The 15092-nt window shown below is 35.1% G+C and overlaps 1 protein-coding gene across 1 annotated transcript in view; it reads left to right on the top strand.

The window, feature by feature from the left end:
* The first annotated feature begins 9071 nt into the window (after positions 1 to 9071).
* Positions 9072 to 15092, top strand: part of LOC108724043 (protein fem-1 homolog CG6966) — a 37358-nt gene continuing 31337 nt past the window's right edge. The window contains 1 exon segment of the mRNA XM_018450183.1: positions 9072 to 9786. Within this exon segment, the coding sequence (XP_018305685.1) occupies positions 9727 to 9786 (60 nt within the window). The 5' untranslated portion in view covers positions 9072 to 9726.

Raw genomic sequence — 15092 nt, forward strand, 5'->3', positions numbered from 1 at the left:
CTTACGTGTGTACGCGCGCGGGTGCTGCGAATGCTGCGACAGAGACGGCGCAAGTCAAAGTGGCGGAGAGCGCCGGACAACACGAATCAACCGGCAACGTAAGTAGAGAGCTCGGCGTGGGTGTAACCGCCGCGAGCGTGTAGGTGAGGGACGGGAGAAGAAGAATGGTAGGCGGAGTGCAGGGGAGAGAGATGCGCGAGCGAGCGTGTGTGCGCGTATGTATGTATATAATATATGCGTGTGCATGTACAGCTCGTATGTATGAAGCTCGCGCTTACGTACACACGTCATACGTGTGGCGCTCATCATATTACACACCGTTCATGCATCGCGTCCGCCGCCGCGCTGCTTTGAGGAGAGATGAATCCTCGATTCGGTTAAACGCCCGCCAACTGGGGGATGCTCTAAATCAGGGCTGTCTACCTGAGCACACGTACACAGGCGCGCGCGTACGCGCACACACGTGGATATACGTACGTACGTACGTACGTGCGGCTCGGCTTTTCGAAATTCCAATACTCCGCCGAGCAGAGCGAGCGAGACGAGAGCGAGAGCGACCGTCGACTATTGCACCGATGCGTTTTCCTGCGCATCTCGTCGCGAGATGTATGTCTTCCTCCGCTGGCGTGATCGATCATGAATAGAAATCGACGGGATGCGATGCCACGATGTTGCATCATGTTTCGCTTCGAGACGGGATAATAGAATCAGAGATATTGAAATTTGTTGGAAAACGAAGTTTGAAATAAAGTATTTAAGCATACCCGTTTCCCTCCTTGTTTTGCGTACAAAGAGACTCGATTGTATAAATTAGTCGAAGAATTTGTAACAGCCTGGGATTATTCCGAAATATTCTACGAAATTATGTAATGATAGGTACATTTAAATCGATTCATAAAACGATAACAATAAACGTTGACGAAGTTTGGAAAAATACTCTTGAGCATATTTGTTTTCCTTCTTGTCTTGCGTATATAAGATCTGTAAATTAGTTTCGTAGCTGTCTGAAATTATTCTGAAAATATTTAATGAAAATTACGTAATACGCACGTAAATGCGGTTCATAAAATGATAACAAAATAAATAGAATTTGAAAAAGTATTTAAGCATATTTGTTTTACTTAGAAAAAAAGTTTGACTTTAAATTAATCAAAGAATTCACATAACCGTCAGAAATTCCGGAAATATTCTTTGAAATAAAAATTACGTAATAATATACATAAATGTGATTCGTAAGATGGCAACAAAAGAAACGGAGAACTTGAAAAAGTATTCAAGCTTATTTGTTTTCCATTTTGTTTCATGTATAAAAAAATCTGACTGAATTAGAGTTCGTAGTGGAAGCTGAGATTATTCCGTGGAATTACATAATGATGATACATTTAAATGCGGTTCGTAAGACGATAACAAAATAAACGTTGACGAATAGCAGTGCCAGGAAAACGTCGCTAGAAAATGTAAATAAGCGCGAGGTTTATTGGCAAGTATTCCGATGTATCAGATGCGTCGTTTCTAAGCGTTACGATCTATCATTGCGATTCGCGCAGAATTTCAATCACGAAAGGCTACTCTCATTCTGCTTTAGCTACAATTGACGGTTTATACGTAGAAAATTAATTCAGTTCCACAAAACGCGTTTATACGTGTTTTTCATGTATTTTATATATTTCGCGTTGCGTAAATGGATTCGTATAAAATTTTGAAATCCTATTTATGTGATATGTTACGTAATGGGGACGCCTAAGCGATGTTCGCGGCCGAGCGAATTTCAAGATCGCCGGTTCCGGCACGTTTTGCATTATCGCGTGTTTGCGATGTTTACGCTCAATAGAGAGAGAGAGGAGTTAATTCATGTCGAGTGACCGACGATCACGACGGAGTTCGCGGTCGGTCATCGCGTGTCCGAGACCGAACAAACGATCGCTAATCTACGAGTACGTGATCGCGATGCGGACGCGGCCGCCCGTCCATCCGTCGACTTATTGGCTGCATTCAGCAGAAAGAGCTACTTTGCAACTGTTGTATAAGATTCCTTAACATAACTCATACTCACAGGAAAAAACAATGATGGCAACTACAAAAGTGACTATACAGTTATACGTAGAATTAATATTTATTATAATAATTCTATTCTATTATTATATTTATTATAATTCTATTCTATTACAATAATCTATTAATACGTAATTTATTTCTAGAATTAACATACATATATATGGTTGAATAAACTATTTTATAGTTGCCGTTGTTGTGTGAAATAGTTTATTCAATTGTGCATTAATTTGTTCAATTATTTACAATATTTACAATTTCATTCTAGATAAAAAACTTTTATAGTTATCGGTATAGTTCATATATTATCTTGTTGCTACCATTATGTTTTTCTCTGATTGTGAGTATAGGTAGAATAAAATCATGATATCATAGGACGTCTCATCATGACTTCATATGTTATATATAAGTGAACTTATAAGTGACAAGTAAGGTCATGATGATGTTGAATGCTTTCCAGCAAAAAACAAACGACACAAAGTAACACAATGAGTCATTACAGCCTAGTTGTTTGCCAATGTTAAACAAAAACGAAATGATTCACTGTGTTATCTCGTATCATCTACGTCTTGTTGAAAAGAAATCCATTAACCCGCAAACACAATGAGTGTAATAAGCCTTAAGCCTTTAAAAATTGATCAATCACAGTCGAATGTGAGAAGAATAATCGACTATGATTGGTCAATTCCTTAAGGCTCACTACTTCTATTGTGTTTGCGGGATTATTGACACAATTATTGATTTAGTGACACAAACATCATTCTATTTTACTTAATTGACATTCAATGAATAACAAAGATAGAACAACACTTGTGTCGACTTGTGTTACCAGATGGAAAGCATTCATTATGACTTCTGTGTTTTATCTAGGAATTAGTTTTTGCTTCTAGTTTTACACGCTGGATCTAAACCAGTCATATTAAAGAATCTTATGGGCTTTCTACAATAAAAATTGCCTAAGTTTAAAGCCGTAAGAAATTGACTAACCACAGTCGAATGTGAGAAGAATAATCAACTACGATTAGTCAATTTCTTACGGCTTAAGCTTAGATAATGGCTTATTGTAGAAAGCCCCTTACAACAGTTGCAGAGCTGCGTTTTCTGCTGAACGCAGCCATTGTCACTCGGCCTCGGTCGGCAGTGTCTTGTAATTTGCGAGAACGCAGTCGCCTGATAGAGGCGTAGGATCGGTTCGACATCCGTGAGTTCGCCCGACCCGTCTCTTTCCGCCCTCCGTCGAGTTGCGGCCGCAAGCCGCAAACCATCGCGCACTTTTCATCGCGCACACGCGCGTTCATTATCCACGCGCATACACGCGCGTAACTTGACTGAACGTTGCTCGCATTTACGGTCGCACCACGTGAACATGAGTACGTGCGTCGCGTCGCGTTGCGGCCGTATATATGTCTGCAATGTGCGTGCACGAAGGGAAGTCGGGACGAGAGTGTGGGGGAGTCACTTCAAGAGAGTACGCGGAACGACCGTAAACACAATTGGAAATCTTTAGTGGATACACTTCTGTAGCGGTCGCAAAGGGTGACGAGCCACGGGAGCGATGGCGTGAGCGAGGAGATTTATTTTGTCGTGGGAACTCCTTTCATGAAGGACACGCACAGCGAACGTACACGGAAAGAACGGTTCTACTGAAGCATCTAAAAATTTAGCTAGATTATTATAGATTTGAAAATAATGTTGGACTATTAAAATAATAATATAGGACGCTCAAACTGATTGCTATAAAATAGATTTGTTCGCTTTGCTTGAAATCTAATGTTTGTACTTAAAACGAGATAAATACATACTCGTGCGAAAAGAAAGAAAGAAAGAGAAGATACTGAATGCAAAAAATGCAAGCAACGCGAGCAGATCTAATGTCAAAACTTTTTACAGCACCGCTCATCTTGTTTGAATTTCCTACTTAATTATCGTTTTACCATTGGCAATGTGAAATTTTTATATTGTTTTAAACTGTGTATGAAAAGTTAAAAAATTTTCACTTACTTGTGAAAGCTTTAACAAGTTTTTACTATCATAGAAGTTGGTTTGTACTTTAGTTAGTTTTTTTGCAGATTTAAATTTATCTACCAGAATTTTCACAGCCAAAAAACTGTGCCTTTAAAATTCAACATTGCCGGCGAAGAGTTATCTTGATGGTCTAATAAAATTATTTTCAAATCTACACACACAGTTAAAAAATTTGTGATAAATTTAACACATTTCACGCGTCCCAAATGGTCCACCCAAAGTTTTATATTAATTTAACATAAGTTTTAGGAAAGTAACAAAAATATTATATAATAAATTAACAAAAGATTTAACGTTGACAAAATTTGTAAGCAAATTGTGTGAGATTTTTAAAATAAAATTAACATTTATAATGTGTTAAATTAACAGATTTTAATAAATTTAACATTTATAATATGTTAAATTAGTACATTTTTTAATTTATCTTAGCATTTACGTTCAAAAATTTATTATTTTTATGTCACTTAGTTTACTCACTCATAAAATATGTTATTTTAACACTAAAAAATATTGAATGTCATTTTAACATAAAATATTTGAATAACATAATCACATTATGTTAAATTAACACTTGGATATATTAAAAATTCAACACAAAAATTTTAACAAGGACCAGTTTTAACAAAAAAACGCACGATTTTTTAAATATAAGGCTTGCACAACGATGATTGATTTGTTGACGAAACATATTTTTCTTTCGTAGCGATTTTTACGACGTGCACACGTGTATTTCGAGATTTCTGAAACCTGACTTTTCTACGTTGAAGAAAAACAAGTCGCGTAACTTTGCGGATCGATAAAGAATTAATTGACTCATCGAGGGGACGTTTCCTTCTGCGTGGTGACGTCTTAACCGCTCGTGATTTGCATTCTTACACGAAAGCAAAGCTCGTATGACGTCGTTTTACCGTACGCGCGTTTTCTTGTCGCGTGACTAATAACAAGCTACTTTTCGAGATCGTCTGTAACAATTTAGCTGGTAATTGCAGTTGGCGATACGTATTACACGACTCTCTTTCGCGGACCCCACATTATCGAGAAAAAAATCGATATTTTTATGGGATTTATCAGTACACGCGAAATTACACGTTAAAAAATCACGCGAGTCAATGGACGCAACTGTCAACATTATATCGACGTATCTTATTTATTTACAAAATGCAATTTTCCGTATTTATGCACAGTTGCGTGTATCGTTAATGGAGTACTGATTAAACAAGCTAATGAGCATATTTATCAAAAATTTCCTTTATATAACGTACGTAATTTTCTCGTATATTTTTGCAAAGTTTAAAATTGTGCTACGATCATCGAGCGCTATCAAAATTTTTTAAAACGCCTGTAAAAATACCACTAATATAAAATTTAGAGTGACATAAATAGCTGGATAACAATATGCCAAAGCTAATTTTGCTGTTAAAGTATTAAATATGTAAGAATAACCACATCCTCATGATTAGCGCGTTGAATGCTTTTATACTTCATACTTTTCATTCCACATTATTATCTATATAGCTATTTATGTCATTCTAAATTTTACATTGGTTGTATTTTTACAAGCGTTTAAAAACATTTTGGTATCGCCCGATAACCGTGGCACTATTTCAGTAAAATTCGCAAAAATAAAAGCATTGAGTTTAATAAATCTAGTGTATTATTTTAATGTATACTTCATTATTTTTTAATGTATTTAATATAATTTATATCATGATAAGGAAATAATATAAGGCTCAAACAGATTAAAAATCAAATTTAAAAAATTTAAAGACTACGAGCTACAGATAGTTGTTCAATACTAGATTAGCATTAAATAACTAGCTGTTGCTCGTAGCTCTTAAATTTTTTTATTGTAGTTATAATTTATATTGTTTCTTTAATGTTTTAGACACTTAAGGTGGTTCTTTAGTAAATCGAGTTACCACAGAAATGTCTAATTTTTTTATATAATGAAGTTGAAGTACCGAAATTAACGTGTACAAAATTCTACGGTAGGTTAACGATGAAATAAGAGAAAAAAATGTTGAAAATGTAATCTTTCACGTAGTGAACTTCAACTTGGTGATAGATAAGACTCGCAGACGCTCCTTTGATTAATTGCACACAAATCTTAGTATAGACTTTTCTCAAAAACGAGATTATAACAGTTTAAAAAATCACGATTTTAATGGTCACAAAAAAAGTAACAGGTCTTTCTGGAAAGATATTTATGTGCAACTTGTACATAAAAATTTAACCTCGAAAAGTAAACATAATCTCATCTTGTTTTCGTCCGATGAAGACGCAATTCTTAGTTTATTATCGTATGTTCCATACTATTTCATTAAAATATACAAGTAATTTTAATATTTTATCCAAATTATGCAGATATTTGTAATTTTGGGTGGGCCTTGGTGAGGCACCCCAAATTTTCAGCACTTTACTAAAGAACCACTTTAATAAAATCATTCTTAATTGGATAAATAAAAACTACAAGTGAGTGATGGAATTTTCCACGTCATTTGTAAATAATATGCGAGCGACATGACAGTCTAAATAGTAATCGTATATATTTTATCACTGGTATGCTAATGAGAATTATATTGCGGTATGCACGGTAAGATATATAAGGTTAATAACGCGTTAAATTAAAAGTGACTCATCGGGACAGGGATTCGTTTACATGAAACTTCCTCGGGTTACATCGGTCGAAGCATAACCGACGGAATGATCCATCGTAAAAAATCTCTAGCCACTCTATGCGAAACACGCAAAGGCGTCTCCGGATAACCGTCGCTCCGACAAAAAAGTTGACTGTCGAGCTCCGTGGAAGATAAGAGGAGGCTAATACAGTCTGTCTTATCTCGACAGCACGCGGAACATCCGGCTGGTTTAACCCTCTCGTCCGACTCGAAATACGTTTTTCGCGATTTCGTCCGATATTCGCGTTTCACAAAATTGTTTCGAAGCGGAAGAGAATAGGAACAAAAAGAATTGCGTCTGCCCGAATCGATCGATTCGGGCAGACCTTTTTAAAGGTCTCGTTGTGGTAATTCGCGAAAATACATTCATAAATTTCGATCCCATTGAGATATCGAATAAAGTCTCGATATCGTGGATAAAATTTTAAGGACGGCTTTTATGAGAAAACAATACACTGGCGCGACGGATAAGATGAAGTTGTTCCTTTTTACGTCATGTTCTCGAGGGAGCGTATTTTATTTTGAGGCGTCGCAAGTTTATCGACGACGAATGAAAGTTTAAGCTGTTCGCCGTTACGTAAAAAAAATTTATATATAACGTGTACAGAAGATCTGTATAGCGCGCGCTTTTCTAAAAGTTGATACTTCGGACTTCAGCCAGGATATTCGGAAGATAGGTTAATTTATACGAAGAGGTTAGCCAACATTTATCTTTTTTCCTGTTAAGAGAAATAAAGGTGTAAGACGAGAGCTTTAGTCGCAGGCATTCTGCTTTTATTATACATCAAATTTCAACTAATTCACGTCCATTTCTACTAATATAATTTAATTTTTAGGATACATCAGGTATACATTCTGTAAAATGTGACTGGAATTGGAAATTTATACTTTTTGTGTAAAAATGAATTTTATATACATATAATGAAACAGTTCAATAAAGTCAATATTTATATTTAGCAATACAATTTATAGTTTAAATGAATTTTTTAAATTTAATTTTAATTATTTTTTAAAACATATGTCTTCCTTATTGAAATAATTTTTGATCAATATTCTAAAACTCTTTGTATTACTTTTAAATACAATGTAGAAAAATTTAATATTTTTATTTTTTGTTAAAAAATACGTGTTATTGTGTTATATTTTTAATAAAAAAATAGAATGAATTATAACAATTAATTTTATTCAAGAAAAATTGTAAGATTTAGAAATAGATCTTCCTCCTCTAAGAATTAATCTATTTTGGTAGAAATGGATATTATTCGAATTAATGCCGATATTGATGCAATCTTTGATGCATGAGACATCTTTATTTTTCTGCTAGAATTAACGTATAATAGTTAGGATTTTATTTAGAGAGAAGCGCAAATTAGAGTTGAAACTTTTAAAATTGAGGGAGGAGAATAGTACGGATAATAGTAAAACCATTCTTCTTTTTTCGTGTTATTATTTTTAATTAATTACTAGTAATTAAATCACAAAATCGAACATATTTAATTTATTATTTTACTTTATTTTTTTCTTAAAGTTGTAAATTGATTCTTCGAATTAGAAAAATTTAAATTTGTGTAACACTGGCTATCTTAATTGATTCTCAGAAAATCTTTCTAACCAATTTTCATCTCCGATTCTTTCTCCTTTCTCAAGATTAATTTTTTGCCAATACTCATTAAGCGTAGTCCATTTTAATTATTTTTGTTCCTATTTAAACCGTATCTATTTCTGTGTACTACAATTTTATTACGCCTGTGTATTAATTTTATTATTCAAGTATTATTATTATAGGTGCGATCTATATACTAATTGACACTGTAAATGCTTTGAAGCATTGATCTTTGATTGGTCAACAAAGCATTTGCAGCGTTAAATGCATCGCATCTTATTAAACCGACAAAAATTAAAATGAAAGTTCCGCGAAGTTTCCGTTCACTTTCGAAGTTCTCCGCTGGTCGATCGCGAACCGCTTCGAAATCGTCGAGTGTCGCGCTCTGTCGGCGTCGCGACGCAACATCGTCGACGTCGTTGCAGCTTCCTTCCGGACCGCCGTCACCGACTTCTCGCGAGAGGGGGGGAAGTCCTCTCCCGCTATGAAAATCACGAAAAATCGCATGAGAGAAGGAAGGAGCGGACGACGTCGAAGATGTCAGAATGCGTCTGCGCTTGGCGTTGCGGCGCATGCGTTTCCGCGGCGTCGGGATGCCGAATACGAACGAGGCGCGCGATCGTAAACGGAAGAGAGAGAGAGAGAGAGATCGGAATCGCGCACAGCTGGCACTGGCTGGCGATTGATCCCGCGCGGTCGGCAGTCGGTTCAGATTTCAGACGGACCAGCATACTTAGGGTACGTGGTGGGGGTTGGAGGGGATGATTTAGAAAAAAACAGACTACAGTGGCAAAAGACTGTTTCCTCCCGGGTCATCCCCTCTAGACCCCCACCACACGCCCTAAGTATGTTGTTCCGTCTGAAATCTGGCAGATCTGGAAAAAGGCACACTGCACCGCGAGTTTAGTCGTTTGCGAACCGCCGCATGAATCGGGCTGGTGCCGCCACCTGACGTGCGAACGAGAACGCCGAACTGAAACGCGGTGAACGAGAGCGACCGAATAGTCCAGACTGTCCAGACTACTCCAGACGTTAGTCATCTGGAGGAGTCGAGGGTTCTTTTCTTCGCTAGCGCTTGAATTTCCGTACGCGGAAATTTGTGATTGTCCGCGAACGTTTTCCCGTCATTCTTCGGGCGTCAGCAGGTCGAAGCTATTCGGTACCCGGTGGTAACGCGATTTCATCAACATTTCCCTTGTCCCAGCCGCTACTGGTGGGAGCGGAGGAAGCGCCGCTCGGCCGCTACGCGAACGGTCATCTGTCCGGGGTTGAAACGTCGACGACGGAATACGTGTACGCTCCACGCGCAAACGAAGAGGCGGCCTGGGTGGCCGCGGTGCGACGTGATTCGGGTCGGAGTATGTGAAAATGGATTTTAAGAGCGTGGTGTACAACGCTGCGAGGGACGGCAAGCTGAAGCGTCTCAAGGTAAGTCCCTGCGTTGACGCGTAATGTCGCGAAACACGGCAGAAACGACCAACGTTTTGCCAGTAACTTTCGGTCGAACCATTGAAACCGATAGAATCCGGACGAGTCGAATATCACACCATGAATACGCGAAGCTGATCCCTATTTTTTTCGCGACTGACATTTCGAACGCGTTCGCTTTCATTGCAAAATCGGATCACTGCTGTTGGGTGAATATAGTGCTATTCTTTTTAACCTGCACTCTTCTTACACGGTTCATTTTTTTTTATCTTCTCCAAAATGAAGAATCTTTCCTTTTTTTCTCCACTTTAGGAAAAAAAAGATTTTTAAAATGAACCGTGCAAGAAATTCAACTGATAAGGCCAGTAGACAAAAAGTCATAATAGGTCTTATTTTTTGTAGCTAAACTTTTTGCATCGTTCATCTTTTCTCTTCTTTTCTCCATCATGGAGAATAAAAGGGGAAATGTGACGGAACAAGTTCAACTGAAAGGAACAGGTTGAATGATGTCACAAGGACGTCATCGATTATTACTGTAAGAGACCGGAGAAATTAATGGAGCCGTTCGAGAGTCGAACTGGAATCCTTCGTTCTCCATATTTCTAGACTCGCGTCTAACAATGAGCCTACGATTGTTCCACTGTTCTTGTAACCATTAATTCCGATCTCCTGTCAATACATATTTTACCCATATGGCCTTATATAGGGTGTCCCATAAGTTTTTGCCAATCGCTTTTGTATATATAGAGCGGACTAAACTGAGTCGAAAGGTCTTCCATCATTTTGCAATTTTTGCAATGGAAATAAATAAAGAAAAAAATAAATGATTTTTGTCTCTTGCAGTTTTTCTGTAAAGTTAATGGTATTTGAGTAAAAAATTATTGAAGGCCAATATTCGGCAATTTTTAACAATTAATATTTTGTTAACTATTGCGAAAATTGCAAAATGATAGAGGACTTTTCGACTCGGTTTAGTCCGCTCTATCTACACAAAAGCGATTAGCAAAAACTTACCGGACACCCTGTATATTCGTACCCTGTATACTTGACCCCTTATGGCCTTATATTTTCACATTATTTTATTTATCACTTATAAATGACAAATAAAGTCATGATATCCTTATGATACGCAGAAAAAAATATTCTAAAAATATTCTTGCTAAGAAAAATAATTACTCAATTTACTTTCTTTCTTTTAAATAACGGTTACCTTTAATAAAGGATATTTTCTTGATAATAATCTTAAAATATACTGTTATAAATTTTAAAGAAACTCATTAATATGTACTCAAAATAACAATTTGTTTTTTTTTAATATTATAAATTAATGGAAGGAATGATTTTATGTAATAAACAAATAGAATTTCGTTTAATTTAATAATCTTGATTGAAGTATTAAACTTATTAGGACTCAAAATATATTTTTAATCATTTTGATGCTTGTGATGAGCTTACAAGATTTGCATAAACTTTTGAAATATTTGAAACAAATAATTATTATTTGCTTGCAGTATGTATTGTTTGTTATTTTATCTAACTTAACTTTAATCTTGATTTAACTTACTCTTTATCTTTTTCTTAATTTTTAGAAAGAGATTAAAAGTAAATTGAACTGAGATTGAAGTTAATCTACATTGGTACAAGTGGACATACCTATTCCAATTTCGACTCTCAGTCGAGATAACGTGGCTACGGTTACCGGAAGTTCTATATTCGATACTGTACAACAAGAGACACGATATCGGACTTCTCGTTTTACGAGTTCGCAACGTTGTTGGCGATGCGAACTCGATATTTTCCCATGTCGCTTAGTTCGCATCTCTCGACTTGCGTCGTCGCCTCGAGACGTAGATATTTTCGAGCCGACGCGCCAACTGTATTAATTCTTGATATTTCTGCGAGACAATGTTGCGTAGATGTCGGATGACGATCACGTTCAATTCCACAACGAGACAATTTATCTTCTCACGTGCCGCACGCTCCTTTCTGATAGCGAATTCGACTGGACGCATTCAGTGCATACTAAAATCGTCGTACACAAATTGACATAAAGATATGTGTTTAATTGTGTTTAATATAAAAAACAGATTAAACTGTGAAATCCTCAATACATTTTATTGTACACTAAATTCGTGATGTTATATTATACTCGATTCGAGTTATTTTTAATCATTTCTATAGTCGCCACTGATTTTACTCAATATGTTAATTTGAACTAAAACAGGAGTTGAACCATTTAATTTAAGAAAGTATATTAAATTTGATTCAAATTTAGTTTATTATTTATGTATATGTTAATATGGACGATGTTTATTTTGAAACTAACCACAGAAATGGATTAATTTTGACATACATGAAAGTTAAAAATAACAAAATGTTATTTCACTTAAGAGATGGGTTATCATTGCTCCTTTCATATCTAACAACGTATTGTTAAGTAAAATATGTATTTTATAATTCGAAATATTGACATTTCACTTTTACACTCAGATTAATCAGTGTACAACGATTGCTTTAATATGCACCAGTGCGCAACCGAATTCTCTGTGAGTCAAGTGCGACTTTTCGCTACGACCGACGCGACACGGTGTCAGATAACGTGAGACATTAGTCAAAAATGGCTCGAGCTAATCTAGGTTTCTACAGATAGAATCGTAGAACGTCCGAAGTCCGTTTCGTTTTCTCGAATTACGTTATCGTCGAGCTACGCGACGCGACGTAAGCGTTCGAAGAAGGAATAAATTAGGAACACCTTCATTAAAACTTCAATTTTGTTACAACTTTGTTTACGAGATGATACATACAGTTCGACAATATACACGTTTTCCTTTGTCGAGAACATGCGATAAACGAGGTCTGACCTTTTTAAGGTTGCGGCACAAAGCAGAGTCTCGTATGTGCTCGTCGATGCTCCACTTACAACCTCTACATTTTAAAAACGATCGCGCGTCGACAGTAAAACATTTTTCTATCGTTGAATCATGTGAGCGAGAGAAATATTGACGCGGTTGACTAGAAATCAAATCCTACATCTTTCACTTGCCAGGTGCGAGCGCACCTGCCAAGTCGAGTTATCCGAGGTCTACGCACTCGGACATTTTTTTAGTGCATTTTTAACAGCACTGTCCTTAAAGAAATTTAATAAATATTATATTAGTTAGTGATTTTTTTTAATTACTTATTTTGAGTGTTAAAGGCACTAAAGTGCTTTCAATACTCAAAATAAACAATTAATCACTAACTCAATAACTTATTAAATTTTTTTAAGTGCTTTTAACATTCGAAATAAATAATTAATTATTAATCAGTTTAATACTTATAGCAGTGATGCGCAACCTGCGGCCCGCCGGCTTATAGCCGAAAATATATATAAAATTATATTTTCTATTTTACAGCTTCTGTAAAATAGATAAATAATAACATATACGATATTATGTAAGTAATATAATAAATTATATAAATTAAATAAAATCTATTTGTTATGTATATATATGTTTAATATATATATATATACACATACATATAGGATGAATCAGAATAGTTGAATTAGTTTTTTACTCTATGAGAAAATTATCGATTACACACCTAATTATCGACTTAACGATACAGATCGGATGCGTGAATAATATCATCGTGTGAATTGCTGGTTTGAACACCAAAACAGGCATGTTTGACGTTGAGTTGTGAAAATTGTTACAAGATATTAAAAAGTGCGCCCAGACCAGCAATTTGCATGATGTATCCATGCATCTGATCTGTATCGCTAAGTCGATGATTAGGTGTAAGGTCGATAATTTTCTCGTAGGGTAAAAAATTAGTTCAACTACTTGATTCATCCTGTATATAATGTATATATATTTATATATATTTATATACACACTACCGAAGTAGACATTATGTGGCCCGCAAGATTTTGTCCTAAACCTAAAAATGGCCCTCAATTTAAGAAAGATTGCGCTTACTTACAGACATCACTGATTTACAGTATCAAATTTTTCTATCATTAATTGAAATTATGATAGATTTAATCAAAGAAGTACAAATCAGAAAACTTACCTTATCTTAAATAAATATATCAAACGTTCTTATTGAGAAAGTCAATATAATAAATTAAATTAATAAAAATTCATTTACAGTAATCAAAATTCTGGTTCATATGATCAGAATTTGTTTTATTTGTACAATCCTTCTTATTGGTACAACCAGAATATTTTTCTCAGTATAACTCGAATGTTAATAATTTAACAAAAAGATTCTGGTTTTAATTGAAAAAATTAACGAGAATATTAAGTAAATTGTTTGTGTTATTAATATTAAACGTTGATTATAATGGATGCGAGAAATAAAGTACCTACATTCAAAATGATATTAAAGCAAAGATAAAAATAATCTCAATATCAATAAGCAGTAAAAAGTATGGTCACTATACGGTTACCTTTTCATATAGATCGCGGATAAAGTGATAAATTCGATTGTTCGCGGCACAAACAGCCAAAGTACTGATTAAAATACTATACGATTACTGTTGGCGCACGAATTTAGGGTAAATATTTGCAACGCATGGCGACAGTATAGACGCGTCAGTTAACTTATGAAATAGAAACGACGAACGTGCGAGCACGTCGCTATCGGGAATTTCGAAATTACGCGATCGTCAACTGGGGTTGCCATAGGAATAGCTCGATAAAGTTTTCAGAGAGTATTCCAATTAAATAATTTATTTAAATTAAATATTCACATACACATACGCATGATAAGAATTATTAATTAATTAAAAATTAATAACTGTCTTAATGGACGAATGCTAATACCTTGCACGAATGTGTCAAATTTGCACCTATCGGTTTTTCAGTCAAACATTTCTTTATTAAAATGTAAATTAAAATTTTATTTAATTTTATTAATTTTATTATGATTTATTTGAAAAATCAAATAAAGATGTTTTACTATTTATTTTTAAGTTTAACCCTTCTTTTAATTCTTTTTGTCATATTTATATTACATCTAGTTTCGATTTCTTTAAAAATAAAATATTAATTTTAACTTAAAGACGTATAGTGAACTTTCTTAAACAAAAATGTCAAAATTAACATTTTATTTTTATAACATTCTATACAGAAACAATTGATATTGCATGACAGTTTATCTAGAAATTAATCTTGCTAAAGCCATTCTCAATACCTAACTTCGTTATTGTACATTGATCGAATATCTTGTGTAATTCCTCAGCTGGTAATGAAGCCTTGAATACTCGCAAGATTTCCGTTTTCCAGTTTTCTCCGAAAATTTTATCTTTAATATATATA

This window comes from Mycetomoellerius zeteki, unplaced genomic scaffold, assembly GCF_001594055.1.
Source record: "Mycetomoellerius zeteki isolate Tzet28-1 unplaced genomic scaffold, Tzet1.0 scaffold106, whole genome shotgun sequence".
Classification (NCBI taxonomy): Eukaryota; Metazoa; Arthropoda; class Insecta; order Hymenoptera; family Formicidae; genus Mycetomoellerius; species Mycetomoellerius zeteki.